This window comes from Fusarium proliferatum (assembly GCF_900067095.1).
Source record: "Fusarium proliferatum ET1 genome assembly, contig: FPRO_scaffold015, whole genome shotgun sequence".
Classification (NCBI taxonomy): domain Eukaryota; kingdom Fungi; phylum Ascomycota; class Sordariomycetes; order Hypocreales; family Nectriaceae; genus Fusarium; species Fusarium proliferatum.
Window position 1 is genome coordinate 577,854 of NW_022194804.1, and position 19,228 is coordinate 597,081.

The following is a 19,228-nucleotide window of genomic DNA, read 5'->3' on the forward strand; positions in this document are numbered from 1 at the left end:
TCGACGGATTGTGGCAGTGCTCAAAAGGGATTTCGGCAGCTTCCCGTTCTAGCCATTTCTTGTCGGCTTCCGCGCCCTGCGAGCGAAGGATTCAGGGCTGATTTGGCTAACCAGGATTATCTTTCAGCTCCTGCCTGAAATTTACTTTGCATCCGCAAATATCCATTTTATTTATCCTCGGCCAGACGCTCGCTGCCCGCGGGGTTTTAGAATACATCTAACGCGGGAACCCGCGCTCACCATGCAGAATCAGATCTTCACATCAGACGTTTTCTACCATTAAAGTTTAGAATGGTGTTGATTGAACGATTAGATGATGTCATCCAAACTTCGTTCGTGTCAAGGGGATCATAAGGAGTTATTTCCGCCTGGAATCTTTGTCTTTCCAGTTTACAGTATCTTCTTCGTTAAGGGGTTATTAGATCTTCATCGCTTGTTGTGTACCTGGTAGTTTCACTTGTTAGACCCACAGGCTGAGTCGACTTGTCCCTCTGCGATTATACGAATTAAGGGCTGTGATTGGTTAGAATCATGATGACCCAGCTGTGTAGGGTAGGTCACCCAACGGCACAGATTGCTGAATAGATCACTCATTATTCACTCAGTAATGAAAAGTTCTGTTACAATTGTTACATTGGCGATAAACTTTCTCGCGCCTAAAGAATCCTCACAGTCCATATGACAGTGGTGCTGTGGAGTATTTCAATCAACATCGCTGAGATGCTGCTGCTCCATGATTGCTCTTTAACTAGTTGGAGAACAATTCGGCGTAATGCAACAGGTAAGGAAGCTATTGTGACACGGAGAAGCGGAGAATCATTCTATTAATATAATGCCATTTTGTAAAACCTTCAGCTTCTGCAATACTTTGCAATAAGAATCTCGAGGAATTGACATCAGGTTGTCCAGCATTAATGCACCAGAATATCCCCCTCGCAACATCGTCACTCCCCGCATTCAATGAATGCCGCTTACTCCGGATCACCAATCAATCACTGAATAATGACATAATTTAGCTTAACCAGGAAATGATGAGCGCCAAGCTCGGGCCGACTTGGCAGTCTTGAACAAATGCCGTTAGCAATTTGACGACTTCAGAGCTAATTTGCGGGGTTACCAAGATTTTGGCATCGTCTGATTCCCGGTCATTGATATTGCTTATTTTCATCATGTAGAATACAAGGTCAAATTCTTGTTCAAATTCTTTGAGACTTTTCCCCAGATTGTTTATATATCGTAGCTTTTATCTGCGAGAATACTCTGGTAAAATCTGCTGGTTGTTGAGTGCATAGCACCAAATGGTGTAACCGACAAGATGCTTTCTTCAGTACGTCAAGATAAACTCTTAAATTCATCAAGCTCAAAATTCTACAACAACTTATCTTTTTTCTTTTGAACCAGCCGAATACTAATTCTCTTGATGTAGTATCTGAATTATGTCATTTTGACGCTTCTTTCTTCCATAACGCTGGCAACCGGCACTCACGACCATAACCGCATCAAAAAATGCTATCAACGTCATAGCTCATCAAATCACTCAGCAAAAGCAAGCGAAAACATCTACAAGACCTCGTTCCCCGGCGTAACGTGGGATAACGACAATTGGCTCCTCAGTACAACGAATCTGGACCAGGGCCACTATCAATCTCGCGGCTCAGTAGCAAACGGCTATCTCGGCATCAACGTCGCCGCCGCCGGCCCATTTTTCGAAATTGATCTTGACGAAGAAGGTGGCGTCATCAACGGCTGGCCACTATTCTCAAGGCGTCAAACCTTTGCTACTATAGCGGGCTTTTATGATGCACAGCCAAACACAAACGGGACCAACTTTCCATGGCTTTTGCAGTATGGCTATGAGAGTGTCATTAGTGGAGTTCCGCATTGGAGCGGACTTATTCTTGATCTGGGAGATGATGTGTATCTTGATGCGAGGGTGGACAACCGGACTGTCCATAACTTTACGTCGACCTATGACTTCAAAGCTGGTGTTTTGGAGTGGTCGTATACATGGAAGCCCAAGGCTCAGAAGGGCTCTTATGAGATCAAGTACCGCCTGTTCGCGCACAAACTCCACGTCAACCAGGCCATCGTGGATCTTACAGTCATCCCATCCATCGACTCTGAAGCGACGATTGTCAATGTAATTGATGGGTACTCGGCAGTGCGCTCAGACTTTGTCAAGTCAGGCGAGGATGAAGACGGCGCCATATTCTCGGCTGTACGACCAGTTGGAATCGCCAATGTGACCGCCTACATCTACGCACAAGTCAACGGATCAAAGTCGCTAGATCTTTCCCGTCGCAAATTGGTCCATGGAAAGCCGTATGTGCACACCAACGAGTCATCTATCGCACAGGCTATCCCTGTCAAGTTCTCAGCTGGTGTTCCTGTTCACATCACTAAATACGTTGGAGCCGCTTCTTCCGACGCTTTCGACGATCCTGAAAAGACTGCGAAAGAGGCTTCACGTAAAGCGATGGAGGAAGGGTACGAGAAGTCGCTTCTTTCACATGTCAAGGAATGGCAGAGCGTGATGCCGAGTGATTCTGTGGATAGCTACGCCTTTCCCGAAAATAACACGCTCCCTGACGATGAATACATCATCGACTCTTCAATCATCGCCGTCACAAACACATACTACCTCCTACAAAATACCATCGGCAAAAATGCACAAAAGGCAGTATCAGGAGCCCCCGTCAACGTCGATAGTATCTCGGTCGGCGGGCTGACATCCGACTCCTACGCCGGCCTGATCTTCTGGGACGCAGACCTCTTCATGCAACCTGGTCTCACAACATCGCACCCAGAAGCGGCTCAACGCATAACAAACTATCGAGTGGCCAAATACGACCAGGCCAAGAAAAACATTGCGACTTCTTACGCGGGTTCTCAAAACAAGACCAAGTTCTCTGACTCAGCGGCTGTGTATCCATGGACCAGCGGTCGGTTCGGTGATTGCACGGCTACTGGTCCTTGCTGGGATTACGAGTACCATTTGAATGGCGACATTGGGATTTCTTTGCTGAATCAGTGGGTTACAAGCGGTGATACGGACTTCTTCAAGGAGACGCTGTTGCCGATTTATGACTCGGTTGCGAACCTCTTTACGGATTTGCTGAAGCCGAATGGATCATCGTGGACTATCACAAACATGACTGATCCCGTAAGTCTAATCGAGCATTTGATTCGCTTAGAATACTGACGTGACATAGGACGAGTATGCGAATCATATCGACGCTGGTGGCTTCACCATGGCACTTGCTTCGGAGACTTTGATCCAGGCCAACAAGATTCGCCAACAGTTTGGAATGACAGAGAACAAGACCCAGGACGAAATAGCCTCCGACGTGCTGTTCATCAGAGAAAACGGTATAACGTTGGAGTTCACGACTATGAACGGCAGCGCCATTGTGAAGCAGGCTGACGTGGTGCTTATGAGTTTTCCATTGGGTTACAATGATAACTACACTGACCAGAATGGACTCGACGATCTGGACTATGTAAGTTCTCTGACACAAACCATTTAAGCGAATGTTGACTCAATGTCCTGGAAAGTACGCGAACAAGCAGTCTCCAGATGGACCGGCCATGACCTGGGCAATCTACTCCATCGTAGCCGACGAGCTATCACCATCTGGTTGCTCAGCGTATACCTACGCGCAATACTCCTATAAGCCTTATACGCGACCTCCTTTCTACCAGCTTTCCGAACAGTTGGTCGACAACGCTACCACCAATGGTGGCACGCATCCTGCATACCCTTTCCTCACTGGCCACGGAGGCGCTAATCAGGTGACTATCTTTGGATACCTTGGATTACGACTCATTCCTGATCAAGGTCTTCACGTGAATCCGAACCTACCGCCTCAGATTCCGTATCTAAAGTATCGAACCTTCTACTGGCGCGGGTGGCCTATTTCTGCTTGGTCGAACTACACCCATACTGTTATTTCTAGACACCAGACGACCAAGCCTCTTGATGTTGCGGATTCTCGATATGCCAACAAAAGCATTGCGTTGTATGCTGGAAAACAGGGAGACTCTGCACTTCATCATTTGACATTTGACGAGCCAGTTGTTATCAAGAACAGGGAGATAGGCAGTGTCAACACTGTCCACGGCAATCTCGCTCAGTGTCGACCAGTCAAGTCTTCCAACTTGTACGAGCCAGGACAGTTCCCTCTTGCAGCTGTTGACGGAGCTACTTCGACAAAGTGGCAGCCCTCAAAGGCCGCTGAGGTCAGCTCACTGACTGTTTCCCTTGCGAAAAAAGACGTTGGATCGAAGGTCAAGGGCTTCTATTTCGATTGGGCTGATGCACCGCCAGTCAACGTCACAGTTTTGTTCCACAACAAAACTATTGATGATCCGACAAAGGTCTATGGCAAGTCAAGTCATGACTCGGATTATGATGTCGTTGTGTCTATAAAGAAAGTCAAACTCTCGGATGCGTACAACGCAAAGACAGATGATCTGGATGCAGTTGTTATGCCTACGGGAAACACAACTAATGTCACTCTTCCAGAGCCTGTTCCGCTATCTCGGTATGCCACATTGTTGATCGCAGGAAATCAGGCTCTGGACAAAGTTGACCTCAAAGCTGGGAATGGTACGGGCGCTACAGTCGCTGAGTGGGCAATCTTGCACTGAGAGATATCGGATAAAGATTTACAAGGGATGGCGTGCAGGATGGGCATTGGCAGCATTGAAGAAAGCATGTCCACGGCTGCAGCTTAGTCTAGATGTACGATTATGAATTCAGGACCAAGTTCAGGTTGTCAAATACTGTTTGTCTTCCACTACGCTTATCAAGCAACGATGATTGGGATTCGGAATATTAGTGTCAGATAAAGCTCCAGTCGCCGAGAAAGCTACTTCAGTAATTTAATAAAGACAGATCTGTAAATTGAGTAAAGAAGCGAATAGTCTCCAAGTTCTCTCTACTGATTTTAGCTCTCAGCCACAAGTCTCGACTGCAACGCCAAGTCTCCCTTTTCTAGGATACATTTAACAAAAATCAGCAGGCGGCCAAGGCTTGTCACATGCACATGGCCCATTCGGGTTGGCTTTGTTGATTCGGCCATTTCCGAGGTCCTGAAACTGACAAAAGTCGTTGCAGACCTTGTCGCTCGTAGCGCCGTAGCACTGAACCGCGTAGTGGTAGATCCAAGGGTTGTTACCACTCTTGAATCCGTGTTCCTGGCACCACGCAGTCATTGCTCGGTCATCGGCAAACTATAAGATGTCAGGTAAAATCTTTGTGTTGTCTAAGTTAAAACTTACGATACAGTAGCAATGGTGGGTGTCGGTAACCTTGGGAGTCATGTGGTCGTCGCAAGGGAACTGGTCGAACTTGCACGCTGCGTATGAGTCGCCACAGGCAGGAGCGTCATTTGGCCCCTGAGAAGGAGGTGTTTGGCACTGAGGATTGTCAGAAGATTGAGTCGGTAATACAGATAGTAGTGTGTTTCTCACCATCGGCCTAGGGCATGTGTTACCACGAACACTCAGTTTGTTCGCGCGCCAATTGGGATGTTCAAGTTGAGACCTCTGATCCGCAGATACGAGACTCGCAGTAGCGAGAGCAGAGATGAGAGTGAGGAGCTTCATGGTGATGATATTGAACCTTGTCAAGTATGCTTGAGGAACTGACGGATAGTGGCAGGCGACTGGTATATATAGACTGTCCTCTTCCGAAATGAATGAAACTTGGGGCAATTTCTAATGTAGCGGTAAAGGAAGGCAGAGTCTATGGCAAATTAAAAAGTATATTATACGGAAGAATTATTATGCACTTATGGATTAAGGTTCTTAGCTACTGGGATTGACAAAAACTTTGCATCTGCCGATTGACTTGACGTGGACCGGTCCCTCGGTGCCGAAAAGCTTAAATGTCCTGATGGACATCAACACACCGCTTTCCACGTTAGTCACCTGGACTTTGCGGGTCACAGCTTAGATTATCTTACGGCGATCCTGAGGATGAGGATGCCCTAACTTTAGACTATGCCAAGTCCCATTCTAGAGGTTTCACAGACATTCAAACCCGACTGCCGGAATTGCGATAAGAACTTTATAGCACTGGACATTTTCCATGCTAATATCCGTGCATCCCGAGTCTTTGACAGGCGTTAACTTGCTTGATTCAAACTTCCAGGACTAGGATAATATAGAAAAAGATATGTCGGTCTTCCGTGGACGGGGTTTCAATACTGACTGTTGCACGAGTAGCCGAGTTCCGAAATTGCGATGGTTGAGGTCAAATAGGCGCAAAACCCGATGCAATTGGCTGGTCATTTGATAGATTCGTTCAAGTTTCTTTTAACCATTTGAAATGCCGCTATGGCTTCCTTACATGCCGCGCGCACATAAGTCGGCAGATACTTGGTAAATCGCCTCTTAGTCTCTAATTTAGAAAACTCAGAACTTGTCTGGATGCGACGCGGTGTCTCCACAGGATGTCTAGTATGAGAAGAAACTCAAACGCTACCTTTTTTTAGTCTTGCGATCTCGAGATCTCACAATCTGTTAGCCTTACCGAATTTGTTGTCTTTGGTCTGGCGCAAGTCTAAGCAGAGTCAGGATTAGATAGTCAGTGTTTTTTCTGACGTAGAATTCGTAGTGACAACTAAATACGCGACACTAGTCTTATAAATTCTCTTTAAAGTCTAGGCTTAAGTGTCCGGACAGCTTACTCTGCAAGTGATGGCCTTCTGTCTCAGCAGCACCGCTCAATCGACCATGCTTCAAGACCATGTCACTGGGACCTTGTTTGTGTCAACTACCGATATCAATACATGTCAACTCCTGGCTTCATTGACAACGCTTGATATCATACTCATCCTCATATCGTGAGACTGTTGCATCATATTACTTTAGATCAGTTGTGGCAACTTCCTCATCATCTCCGTTGCCAGTTTATTACACATGGCACTAACACCACTCCGTCCCCGAATCCCCACGAGCTGCGGTGAGTGCTTAGGCCCGATTATCTTCTGTAGCTCCTGTTAGTTTACTCTCGCATATCGCAGCAGTATCATGGTGAGCCCTGCGGCAATGAGTGTTGCTAGATCTGCTGTCAAATCTAAGCAGCGAAGAATACCTGTCCCTATTGCTGTTTACCACTTTCTGTGGCGATGGTCTCGGCAGCATGTTGCAATCCAGACGTATCTTTGGCCACACGGGCAACGGAAATATCAGTAGCTGGCGCTTAGTACCGACCAGACATCTGGACCTTGTCCCTCTTTATCTTTCGGGGTTGCTTGGCCTAATTCGACGAAGTCCTCCCAGTCTTTTGTTCGCCTGCAGCGGTCTTTAGTAACGGAATTAGCGCCTGAATCGTAACGGGTGACCAAAACTGTGATATGGATTCTCATCTCTGCCATCTCTTTCTTCTGGAACGAAAGAAGTAAATCTGTCGCAACCGGACTCTCTTTGACCTTGGTTAACCATACTTCTGCTTCATTCCAGTCACAGATTGTTAGCCTGATGCAGCTAAAGGCCTACGATAGCGCTCATAACTTATCACATACCCAAGGGGTTTCTGATTGCCGCAAGGTTCATCACCGTGAGCCGTACCTGATTGAGACGTATCGTTGAGTAGGGCCACTGATGGTGGTATTCGCTTGCTCGGAACAGATCCTTGTGCTTTTTACTATCCATTGCGCTCCTTACACGGTTGCCACGAATATTTTCGAACTCATTACTTCCGCCTGTAGCATAAACGATATCATATATTATGAAGTCAATTTATAACACTGTACCTTACAAGCTCTGAGGCTTAAGGTTATACTTTTAGACTTTTAGGAGGTTATGTCTATGTGACTCTTTACAATCTTTATCTTTATTTCTTTCCTTTATTCCTCTATGTCCCCATCTTGACCTTTCCCTAAACAACATTCTGTCGCGCGACCCAAGTTCGGATTACACTGCCAAGACAATCGTCGACCATCGCGCACTCTTTTACTTCCTATTGCAACCATATCTCATTTCGAAGACGGATTAACATGGACGAGAGCACCGAAAAGCAGGCGGCCGACTTTCTTGCGCGACGCGAGGTGCGTGGAGATGAAGAGAGCCAGGACCCTGATCAGCGCAAGCCCCAGTCACGGACTGGGCTTCAGCCAACAACAGCTACAGGCAATGCCGACTTGGCTGAGCATCTCTCTGCTGAGCCAAAGAGCGAAGCCATTCCTAAGCTGAAGCTTACGTCTGGCAATCTTGCCATGTTGAATCAGCAATCAAGCACCAATGCTTCCAAGAAGAGCAAGTCTGTTTGCTCCGATGCAGCGTCGCATGGTGCCGCCTCTGTCTTAAGCCGAGAGGCTCAAGTCTTCCTTCCACCTCCTCCCGACCCTATCGTCCAGCAAGATGACTGGGCGTTGAAGAAGTATCCTTCTCTTGGTATGTACATGTCTCCCTGGATATAATGGGTTAGTGCTGACTGTTCGTAGCTAGAGTTTCCAAGAAAGGGTGCAGTGCTGATATTGCGTTTGCTGCGCTCAGAGCTATGGGAGATTGCGACTAAAGTGCTAGTAGAGATGCTGGATTGTGTATTATGTTCCACGTTCTATCAACAATTACATCTTGGTCTAAATCTATTCTCTATGGCTATAATATTTCTGCCCACAGGGGCTACCCATTAATCTAGCCAGGCGACTCACCGTGCTTTTATCTAGGGGCCAGGCTCGCGATGCAGGTCCCAGCTGTCGAATCTCAATTGCGGTACATCCAAATCAGCGAGAACATATAAAAAATGTCTCCAGCATCGCCCTCAAGACTTTTGTCTCCATTTCATAGCATGGAGTCAACGAAAGCTAGGCTTCCCCTTACCTTTTATATCTTTATGTTAACATCCTAAATCCTGACAATTTCGTTCTCTTGCTCATTTTCGCTTGGACCACGAGAAACATGACATCAAGCTAAAGTCTGATTGGTAGAGCGCCACCTTTGCAATAATTGGCTGCACAGCCCGGAATATTGGCTGTTCTGCAAGGATCATGAGACTGTTGCCTGCAAAAGTGCACAACCAACAGACAGAGCTGAAAATTACCCCGCTCCGTTGTTTCCAACCAGATTTCTCTCCTTCAAACTCAACAGATAGACTATGTCGCATGTGCAAAGAACCTGAGAGCTATCACTGCTGTTTTCCTGTTCCTCTACTGGCTCTGTTACCTCTTCTGAGGTATCAGAGATCACCCCAGCTAACCGAGATCCAATCGCCGGAGCCTGCCTGCCAAGAGGGAGGAACAGACCGTCAATCTACGCGTCTCAATCTTGAATCACCGACTAGGTAGTCTTGCCTAGTCAACGGCGTCCCAAAATGAACCCTCCGGATGATGCTAGGGCATTAGTCAACACCTCCGACACTCGCGTGAGCTCTGCGAACTCCCACCCGGATCGCCCTAGTGACCGCCGTGGCTTCGAGATAGCTATCATCTGTGCATTGGCCCTTGAAGCAGATGCTATTGAAGCTTTGTTCGATCATCACTGGGAAGACGACGGCCTACCTTTCGATAAGGAGCCAGGCGACCCTAATGCATACTCAACTGGCGTGATCGGTCGTTTTAATGTTGTCCTCGCATACATGCCAGGAATGGGCAAGGTCAATGCCGCTACCGTCGCTGCAAACTGCGGGAAGAGCTTTCCAAGCATCAAGCTTGCTCTCGTTGTCGGCATCTGTGGTGTCGTTCCTTTTACCACTACTGAGGACGAGATCGTGCTAGGCGACGTCATCATCAGTAACGGGGTCATCCAGTATGACTTTGGTCGACAGTTTCCCGAGCGCCTGGTGCGTAAGGATACCTTGCTAGACGTCCCTGGTAGACCCAACCTGGAGATTCGGGGAATCTTGACAAAGCTGCAAGGTCTCCGACACCGTCGTCAATTGAGCGCTAAGATCGAAAGCTTCTTGGATGTTCTCCGTCAGGATCCAGAACTTCATGCTGAATATCCTGGACTTACGGAAGATAAGCTCTTTCAGGCCACATATCGTCATGCTGATGATCAGAAGTCATGTGAACAGGCTAAATGCGAAGGTGACCTGGTTTCACGAAGCCGCCTATCAAGAACGGATAACCCTCCGAAGCCTGCTGTGCACTTTGGTTTGATGGCATCTGCAGATACAGTTATGAAGTCTGGCGAAGACCGTGACCGTATTGCCTTGGCGGAAGACGTTATAGCCTTCGAAATGGAAGGTGCTGGTGTCTGGGATAGCTTCCCATGTGTCATTATTAAAGGCGGTTGTGACTATGCCGATAGCCACAAGAGTAAGGTCTGGCAACGATATGCAGCAGCCACGGCGGCAGCTTGTGCAAAGGCATTTCTGAGCTTCTGGACCCCGTCAGTTACTCAAGGTTCGTAGCTACTAGGTTCGATGGGATGGAATTAATTGTGTTTCAAGATGTCACGTGTCTAACTGCAAACCTGAAGAGACGCTGCTCTCTGGCAGATCGAGAATACTTTGATCCAAGAAAACGGCTCGCTGAAGATCCCGCGATACAGGAAGTGAAAATCGGTAAGGCTAGCTAATATACCGGCTCACAGATCCTCGTCACTAAGACAGGCCTTCAGGACAGACAGTAACTCCATCGCAAACCGGAGAGAATGCGACAACGAGTTAGTACAGCTAGGCCATTAGTCGCTTTGCCCTTATGACTCACGTATGACAGAATCCAGGTCTCACTACCTACCGCTACGGAAGAACAAGAACTTTACAGGTCGTGAGAGGGTGATCGCTGACCTCCGGCGGCTTCTCTTCACTGATCCCGATGGCCAACGAGTCGCTCTTTACGGGTTGGGCGGCGTGGGAAAGACCCAGATCGCCATTGAACTTGCACATATCGTGAAGAAACAAGACCAGGTAGACCAGGTAGACCGCAACTATTCTGTCATATGGATGCCCGCGTTGAGCATGGCAAGTTTCGAACAAGCCTGCACAAAGATGATTAGCGAGTTTGGCATCAAACGAGCTAACGATGAGGACCCCAAAGAAACATTCAGGAGGTTCTTGAACTCCGAGAAAGCCGGAAAGTGGTTTCTCATCATCGATAATGCAGATAAAATCGAGACTCTGTATGGAACGACTGAGGCCCCGGGGGGTATCGACAAGTTCATACCAGAATCCGAGAACGGTTGCATTTTGTATACAACCCGATCTCGTGAAGTTGCCATTAGCGTCGCGCAAAATAATGTCGTTAAGCTGTCAGAAATGGATGACCAGGATGCGAAGGCCCTCTTGCAGGGTTTATTGATCGAAAAAGACCAGATGCAGGACACCGCTCTTGTCGACGAACTTCTACACAAGCTTGCCTATTTACCTCTTGCTATTACCCAAGCTTCAGCATACATGAAAGTCAATGAGATCTCAGTCAAAGAATATCTCCACCTCCTCCAAAGCACCAACCAAGATATGGTGGAGTTGCTGAGTTGTGGCTTCCGTGACAGTACCCACTACGACGCTTCCCAAGGTGCTGTTGCTACGACTTGGATTGTATCCTTCCAACAAATTCGCTCTCTTCATGAAGATGCTGCCACAATCCTTTCATGCACTGCCTGTCTTGAGCCGAAAGCAATACCCCGAGCCTTGATTCCACCACTGGATTCAGAACAAAGAATGACTCGTGCTCTCGGTACTCTCTGTGGATACAGCTTCTTGAGTAAACGAGAAGATGGCGAGACTTTCGACATGCACAGCCTCGTGCACCTCGCAACACAACTATGGAGTGAAGAAGAGGGACTTGAGACCGAGACACGCCAGATGGTATTCTTACATATTGCTGAGGTCTTTCCATACAACGACTGGGAGAAGCGTGAGTTATGGCAGCAGTACATGCCACATACACTAAGACTCGTAACAAACACGGATGGTGCCGAGCCTAGAGGCATATGCCTACTCGGTGATAAGGTTAGCCGATGCTTGGTGATAGACGGACAGACAAGACAGGCAGTGCATATACTTGAGTCTGTAGTTGAGGTCCAGAAGAAAGTCTTGGCAGAAAATGACCCTGATCGATTAACACTAGAGCATGAGCTTGCATTCGCATATCGACGTGATGGGCAGATGAAGCAGGCAATTGAACTGCTCGAGTATGTGGTTGCAATGAGAGCAGACCTAGCAGAGAATAGCCCAAGCCGGCTGACATCACAGCATGAGCTTGCATCGGCATATACCTCTAACGGGCAGACAAAACAGGCAATTGAACTGCTTGAGCATGTGGTTGAAATGAGAGCAGACTTAGCAGAGAATAACCCAGATCGGCTGGCATCACTGTATCAGCTTGCATTGGCATATCACTCTAATGGGCAGATAAAAGAAGCAATTGAACTGCTTGAGCATGTGGTTGCAATAGAAGCAGACTCAGCGGAGAATAACCCAAAGCGGCTGGCATCACAGCATGAGCTTGCATCAGCATATACCTCTAACGGGCGGATAAAAGAGGCAATTAAACTGCTTAAACATATAATTGCAGTCCAGGCGGATATATTAGTAGAAGACCACCCAGATCAGCTAACATCAAAATACTCACTTGGGGTGGTATACCAAGACAACGGGCAAACAAAAGAAGCAATTGAGCTGCTTGAGCATGTGGTTGCAATGGAAACAGACTTAGCAGAGAATAACCCAAGCCGGCTGGCATCAGAAAATTCACTTGGGGTAGCATACCTAGAGAACGGGCAAACAAAAGAGGCAATTGAACTGCTTGAGCATGTGGTTACAGTCCAGGCGCATACATTAGCAGAAGATCACCCAGATCGGCTGGCATCAGAACATTCACTTGGGGTAGCATACCTAGAGAACGGGCAAACAAAAGAGGCAATTGAACTGCTGGAACATGTGGTTACAGTCCGGGCAGTTGTACTACCAGGGGACAATCCTCGGCGGCAGGAATCAATATGGAGCCTGCAGTACTCCTATGATATGTTAGAAAAGGTCAGCGTTTCAGGAGTTTCGGACGGCGGTGAACCTGTTGATGCAATGTAATCAGCTCTCCAGAGCATTACGAACGTGGGAGTTTGGGCAATTTCTTTCGATGACTACTCGGGGTTTGTGGAGCAGCAGTCGTTCATAAATGTGCTTTCATCATTTTTTAATTCTTCCGATCGAAATCATCATTTATGGACTTAGCTGGCGTGGATCCTGACAGATATTGTAATAAACATTTCAATGACAGCTACGAATCATAGCAGGACATAACTGAGACTACATTAGAAAGACCGTCGGTTGAATCAATTGAATGAACTGAATGGCCTAAACCTCAACTATTCTCTCCTTACGACGGCTCTCCAAGATATTGTTGGCGGGTCTCTACAATGATCAAATACACTATAAGTGAGGGAGAAGGATGCGGTATTGCAAAGGCTGTATTCAGGGCAATGATAAGATTATCCCCGATGCTGGAAGCGTTACTGTGAACTGCTAAGGTCTGTCCCAATAAACGAGGTCGGAAAATAGCTGGTATGCTGTAGGATCGAGGAAATGTCATCTGATTTCCAATGAGGACAGTGCTAGACAATAGTTATGAAGATTTCTCGTAATACTACCTTTTTACTCAAAATGGTACCTCGGGAGGAGAACCCACCCAAAAACGCATCACTTTGGTTCAGAAAGAGGCATACGGAACATGGTTGACCGAACGAAACAATCAGTTACTGGTCATTTTGCCTATTATGGCTAATAACAGCTAGAGGGCTATTTAAGACAGCCATCCACTGATAGCAACAAGGAGAACCGACTTGATCAAGTTGATTTCTCTCTCATAAATTAATTCACTGCCATTACCCAATATCAAGAACAAATGGTGTCCACGGTAGTTCGTTTCGCAACCCTCAGCGCTCTCTTCGCATCCAAGGTTTCGGCTCACGGCCATGTATCTGAGGTCCTCATCAACGACAAAAGCTACTACGGCCACGATCCCACCAAAGTTCCCTACGTAACTCAGCCAGAGAGTATCACCTGGTCAAACGGCGCCAAAGATAACGGCTTCGTCACCTCTGCCGCGAGTGCACTGGCGTCTCCAGACATCATCTGCCACCTCAACGCTACCAATGGGCAGCTAACAGCAGACGTCACTGCTGGCACGACCATCACCGTTCGCTGGTCGGACTGGCCCCAAGCTCACTGGGGGCCTGTTCTGGATTACATGGCGCGCTGTCCGAATGACGATTGCACCACTGTGGACAAGACCAAGTTGAAGTTCTTCAAGATCGATGAGTTGGGGCAGCTGACGAGGGGAACTGTGCCTGGCCAACCGGGTTACTGGGCGAATAATAAACTTCGTGATGACGACTTTTCATGGAACATAACGATCCCGGCTAAACTGGCTCCGGGAAGTTATGTCCTTAGACATGAGATTATTGCCCTGCATGCGGGAGGTGCAGAAGGGTCAACTCAGATGTATCCTCAATGTATCAACTTGGTTGTCAAGGGAGATGGCACTGCACAGCCTGAAGGCGTGCTTGCGACGGATCTGTACTCTTCCAAGGACCCGGGGCTACTTCATAATGTTTTTGTGGATGAGTGGAGTGATGCGCAGTACATCATCCCGGGACCTCCGGTAGTAAAGCTTTAGGGCTGTTGATATGTGAATAGTCAGTAGATCAGCATTTGTCAGCCAAGCTTTGTAGCTCGATTTGTGCATCGTGACCCAGCAATGAATCCTTAATTTAATCAAGACTCTGTCTGTCTGCGTGATAATCGCTTCGTAACCCCACGCGTTACCCGATTAGGAAAGCGCGCGCTCTCTGAATTGATGCTTAGTTCGATTCAAGGACACTTATTTATGGATAGTTTCGGACCCCGAATCAAAGGCTATTGGTCCATGTCATCCGTAACATGTATTCGAGGTTACAAATGGTCTGAAAGACTAGACGAACTCTTGGGTATAAAGCTGGCTGGTCTCAGCATTTCTCTCAAAGACAATTTCCTACTCGTCAAACACAACAGCATAAACATAACTTCTCTTGTATTCACCCCCTTATAACCCCGAGACTCAAAATGGTTGTTGTTGCTATCGCTGGGGGAACTGGTGGCATAGGCGGCGCTATCGTCGACACACTTCGCCCAAACCCTCACCATAAGATGATTATTCTGACTCGCAAGGTGAGATGTCTAACGACAACTACAGACCTAGAAACAACCGTCTAATAGCATATAGATCCCCGATGCACCTCACGCGACTGATACCTTTGTCACCCTTGACTACAGTGACGTCGACGCAATGGCAAAGGCCCTCGACGACAACAATGTTCACACTGTTATCTCAGCCCTGCGCGTCTTCGACCCAGCTTCCTCCGACGCAGAGAGCAACCTCGTCAAAGCGACAGCCAAAGCTAAAACCCCCAAACGGTTTATTGCAAGCGCATGGGGCATCCAATATGCCGACGAGTACGCCTTCTCCTCCCAACTTCTGTACAACCATGCTGACCTAGGCCAGGACACCGGTTGGACAAGCTCGAGGACGCACCTTGACGGAACTGCGCACGACAGATCTGGAATGGACCCGTTTCGACAACGGGTTCTTTCTTGATTATTATGGTCCGCCGACGTTCAAATCTTATATGCAGAGGGTTGCGTGGGCTATCGATATCGCGCATAAGAAAGCCGGAATTCCGGGGACAGGAAATGAACCAATGACGTTCACGTATACCTTTGACGTCGCCAAGTTTGTGGTTGCAGCCCTGGATCTGCCCAAGTGGGAGCAATTGATGTATTGCTACGGTGAAAAGACGACGTGGAATAAGGTCCTCAAACAGGCAGAGGATGCTACAGGTAAGACATTCACCCAACACTACCGGTTTCAAGGCTGACAAGATAATAGGCTCCAAGTTCGATGTTTCTTATGATCCTCCCGAGAAACTGAATAAGGGAGAGGTTACTGAACTCCCTTTCAACAGGAACGCAGCCGATCTTCCTCAGAAGGTGCTGGAAGGTCTCATGTCACTCTGGGGACTCTATGTCTTGGAGGGCAAGTATGACATGCCAACGGCCAAGGCTCTAAACAACGTATTCCCAAGCATCCAGCCGTTGAAGGTCGAAGATGTAATGGAAATGTGGCGGTGATGTACTGGATCTAGTAAATAAGACGAAGACTTGACGAGCGACACAGCCTTGGCGTATTAATCAGAGCTCCTTTTGACCCAGTGATTGCAGCCACCTTCTGACGTTAGCCACGAGGAAAGGTTCAGGGATCTGGTGGCGATGTCTGGGTCACAGCAGTGTTTCGGACGCGTGATACGGCGCTTGTGATTTTGGGGCGTGTGTGGAAGAGGAGAGGAAAGCTTGGTGCAGAGTGGAATATGACTGCGTGCTTTGGAATAAATGTGCGATGCTGTGATGTTACTATCAGGTCTGTTTAATGATGCTAAATCTACGGTAAATGATGATGAGACCTGACCATTCATGGATTCCCATAAAACAACTCGCCAATTGGTCCTCACAACATCAGTCAAGTAAACAAGATTAAGTATTAAACCTCAGGAGACTTGTCGGCATCCCCGTCTGTTCCTCCTGTTGTTTGTTCAAAGCCTGAGGAAAGGGTGTCAACACTGGAGAAATATCATCCCCCCATGTATCACCATAGCGCTTATACCAATCAATCGTCGTCTTCAGCCCTTCATCAAAGCCTGTCTTTTGCGTACAACCTAGCATCTTGAGCTTGGTAACCCACAGCGTATCTTTGATGGTTGAGAGGACGGTCGTGAGTATGTTTTACCAGTTATAGAAGTCGTTCGTATCTTAGACGCTAATACTCATCTCGTTGAGAATAATATGGCAGTGCTTGAGATTGGAGATCTCGTCGCTGGACCCGATGTTGTAGATTTGGCCGATCTCGCCTTTGTGAAGAATGTTATCAAAGGCATCAATGGCATCTCGTGCGAATAGGTAACGTCGTGTTGGACTATTGTCTTCATGCAGGATCACCGGCTGAACGGGTGAAGTAGTGAGACGAACTTCGGTATGATCTCTACCATCAAAGCTGTCCTCTCTAAAAACTCCCTTAAACCTCAAGCACGCACAACTCTCCTTCGCAGCCTTTCACTTCACCATCACCGGCCTCGTGCTCTTCATCCTCTCGTGCCACAGATTCTTCTTCACACCTGAATCGCGGAGCTAGACTATAATCTGGCTCTTAAAATTCAACCAGAATTATCAGTCTCAAAGCTTAATCTCATACCATGTCTGTTTATCTATGTTTCCTTCCTCCTCATGAGTGAAGCAACTTTCTCGATTGAAGATAATATGGACCAGGTGGTCCGGCATTTCGCCCGCCTATCGTTGTTATCTACATCATGCTTACGGCGCTCAGATCTACGTCTGTATGTCCACCAAGCACCGAGGACGATGCCTGTGAGTGGGATAGTTAGGATAACCCAGAGCCACCATAGGCTAGAGGTGTCGAAGCCATTGGCATGCTCACGGGCAGAAAATATGCCGGCACTCAGAATACTCTAGATGGTGCCAATTAGCTTGTCCTTTAATTGCTCACGACACAAGTGAGAACTTACAGAGGTAAAGGTACCAGGCAGGAAAATCATAGTCAGACAAGCGATGGCGCTCATACTAGTGCTATCGCGCTTCATACTACGGGCCAATTGAATATTATTGGCGGCATCGCTCTGCGTAACGAGGTTATACACTAGGCCCATAGTGCTGTCTTTCCTTCCCTTATAATTCAAGAAGAGCATCTTATGCTTCTTCATGGAGTCAATCACATAATTGATAGCGTCTTCCGCCGGCTGCCGAAACAAGGTTGGCGTGGAGAGATAGTTTTGCAGCTTGGCTTGTGCGTCGCGGATACCTGTCGCCGTGATAATTGCGACGTCGATGCTAAGTAGCTGCGAATCTGCCTGCTGCGAGATGATCTGGAGAGACTTTGTAAGCTCAGTCAGCTTCCCACGGTCGCTGGTCTCGAGCCCGGCAAGATGATCGTCGACTTTATTGACTTGCTGCCACATATAGCGACGGAATCGTGCCAGGTAAAATTTGGATGCTTCAAGTGATAAGGATGATAGTAAAACGGCAATCTCAAAAGGGTTGGTAAGGTAGTTTGAAACGTGACTCGTCATGCCGAAGCGACTGATGCCGACTTTGAGAATTTGTTTCAGCGCATGAATACTAGTGTCGCTAGTTGAGTGAGAGATGATGTACGCGGTGAGGGCTAGGTTTACACGCCGGATCATGTACACTGATAGAGGCAAGCCTTGACGTTGTGTATTCCAGCGAGGATGTTGACAGAAATAATCTGCATCTTATCAGCTCTGTTGGCTGGGCCGAGTGATGAGAAGTTACATACCGGACATTTCAAGTTCGTTGTTTATATTACATTGCCATCGGCTTCGAGGAGACCAGTAGTCGGGCCGTCCGAGGAGATTCGGGAGAAATTCTGGGTTCGCACCAAGGGTATTAAAGAGCATCTGTGTTGTGGCACTTTCCAGGGCTACTTGAGATCCAAATGTAGCTCCCTTTTTGGTGGTTAAGGGGACAAAGAAAACCAGCAGACGCCCGCTGGTGGCTGGCTGTGGTGTTTGACTCGTCGTAGGACCAGAAACTCCAGTAGCTCCAGGTGTTTGATCTGCTTCCTGTGGAGGAGTGAGCGCGGACCCGGCGGGCAATTGTACTGCCGCGCTCGGATGTTGTGATTGTATTTCAGTCGCCCGATCTGGCTGAGTCGCTGTCGTCATATGGCTCTGAGATTTGTCCTCCTTGATGCCATGTTTGTCGTCTTGGCTATCTTCCTTGTTATCCTGGTTGATAGTAGCCAACAGCCTTTCTAGACTCTGGCTGTTTAGTGTGTGAAAGGTCGCGTTATGATCCGACTGATCAAAACATTCGATAGCGGTGGTGCTCGAAAAGTTGTTTGGGTTGCCCATGTATGCACTGTACTGTAAAGCTGGGAAGATAGACTGCAAAGAAGGGTAGAGGTTTGGTGGTAAGACGTCGGCAGTGACATTGTAGTTGATATCTAGGTCATTCGCGACATTTTGTTCTGCATCATTGGCGTGCCTGTTCGTTACTTGTTCGAGAGACACACGTCGACGTTCCACTTTAAGCTCGGCGAAGCCTGCCTCGAGTCTCGAGAAGTCGCCTTCGCCAGCGGCAGCCATATTGCCAGTCAGATTCCTAAGATGAGCAAGATCCAAAGAAGAAGAATAGTGAATTCGAATGTCGAAATGACAGCCGTGTTAATGGGAAGTCGCGATCAAACTTGTGTTTCTCATTTACTCTGCA

General features: G+C 47.6%; 7 protein-coding genes across 7 annotated transcripts; 5 read left to right on the forward strand and 2 right to left on the reverse strand.

Moving 5' to 3' along the window:
• Positions 1-1,315: 1,315 nt before the first annotated feature.
• On the forward strand, positions 1,316-4,650 carry FPRO_12500 (ATH1-Acid trehalase, vacuolar; the record flags this gene model as incomplete). The annotated part of the gene is made up of 4 exons (XM_031224305.1): positions 1,316-1,327; positions 1,427-3,163; positions 3,213-3,500; positions 3,556-4,650. The coding sequence occupies 4 exons, from the start codon at positions 1,316-1,318 to the stop codon at positions 4,648-4,650; spliced, it is 3,132 nt and encodes a 1,043-aa protein (XP_031089577.1).
• A 357-nt stretch (positions 4,651-5,007) lies between these two features.
• On the reverse strand, positions 5,008-5,610 carry FPRO_12501 (uncharacterized protein; the record flags this gene model as incomplete). The annotated part of the gene is made up of 3 exons (XM_031224306.1): positions 5,008-5,235; positions 5,284-5,421; positions 5,476-5,610. The coding sequence occupies 3 exons, from the start codon at positions 5,608-5,610 to the stop codon at positions 5,008-5,010; spliced, it is 501 nt and encodes a 166-aa protein (XP_031089578.1).
• A 2,396-nt stretch (positions 5,611-8,006) lies between these two features.
• Positions 8,007-8,527, forward strand: FPRO_12502 (uncharacterized protein; the record flags this gene model as incomplete). Its single annotated transcript, XM_031224307.1, has 2 exons — positions 8,007-8,403; positions 8,454-8,527. The coding sequence occupies 2 exons, from the start codon at positions 8,007-8,009 to the stop codon at positions 8,525-8,527; spliced, it is 471 nt and encodes a 156-aa protein (XP_031089579.1).
• A 795-nt stretch (positions 8,528-9,322) lies between these two features.
• On the forward strand, positions 9,323-12,982 carry FPRO_12503 (uncharacterized protein; the record flags this gene model as incomplete). Its single annotated transcript, XM_031224308.1, has 4 exons — positions 9,323-10,355; positions 10,403-10,516; positions 10,573-10,617; positions 10,671-12,982. The coding sequence occupies 4 exons, from the start codon at positions 9,323-9,325 to the stop codon at positions 12,980-12,982; spliced, it is 3,504 nt and encodes a 1,167-aa protein (XP_031089580.1).
• Positions 12,983-13,796: 814 nt separating this feature from the next.
• Positions 13,797-14,570, forward strand: FPRO_12504 (putative endoglucanase IV precursor; the record flags this gene model as incomplete). Its single annotated transcript, XM_031224309.1, has 1 exon — positions 13,797-14,570. The coding sequence occupies one exon, from the start codon at positions 13,797-13,799 to the stop codon at positions 14,568-14,570; it is 774 nt and encodes a 257-aa protein (XP_031089581.1).
• A 425-nt stretch (positions 14,571-14,995) lies between these two features.
• On the forward strand, positions 14,996-16,060 carry FPRO_12505 (uncharacterized protein; the record flags this gene model as incomplete). The annotated part of the gene is made up of 4 exons (XM_031224310.1): positions 14,996-15,100; positions 15,156-15,385; positions 15,435-15,769; positions 15,819-16,060. The coding sequence occupies 4 exons, from the start codon at positions 14,996-14,998 to the stop codon at positions 16,058-16,060; spliced, it is 912 nt and encodes a 303-aa protein (XP_031089582.1).
• Positions 16,061-17,187: 1,127 nt separating this feature from the next.
• FPRO_12507 (uncharacterized protein) lies at positions 17,188-19,104 on the reverse strand (the record flags this gene model as incomplete). The annotated part of the gene is made up of 3 exons (XM_031224311.1): positions 17,188-17,448; positions 17,506-18,242; positions 18,294-19,104. The coding sequence occupies 3 exons, from the start codon at positions 19,102-19,104 to the stop codon at positions 17,188-17,190; spliced, it is 1,809 nt and encodes a 602-aa protein (XP_031089583.1).
• Positions 19,105-19,228: the final 124 nt, after the last annotated feature.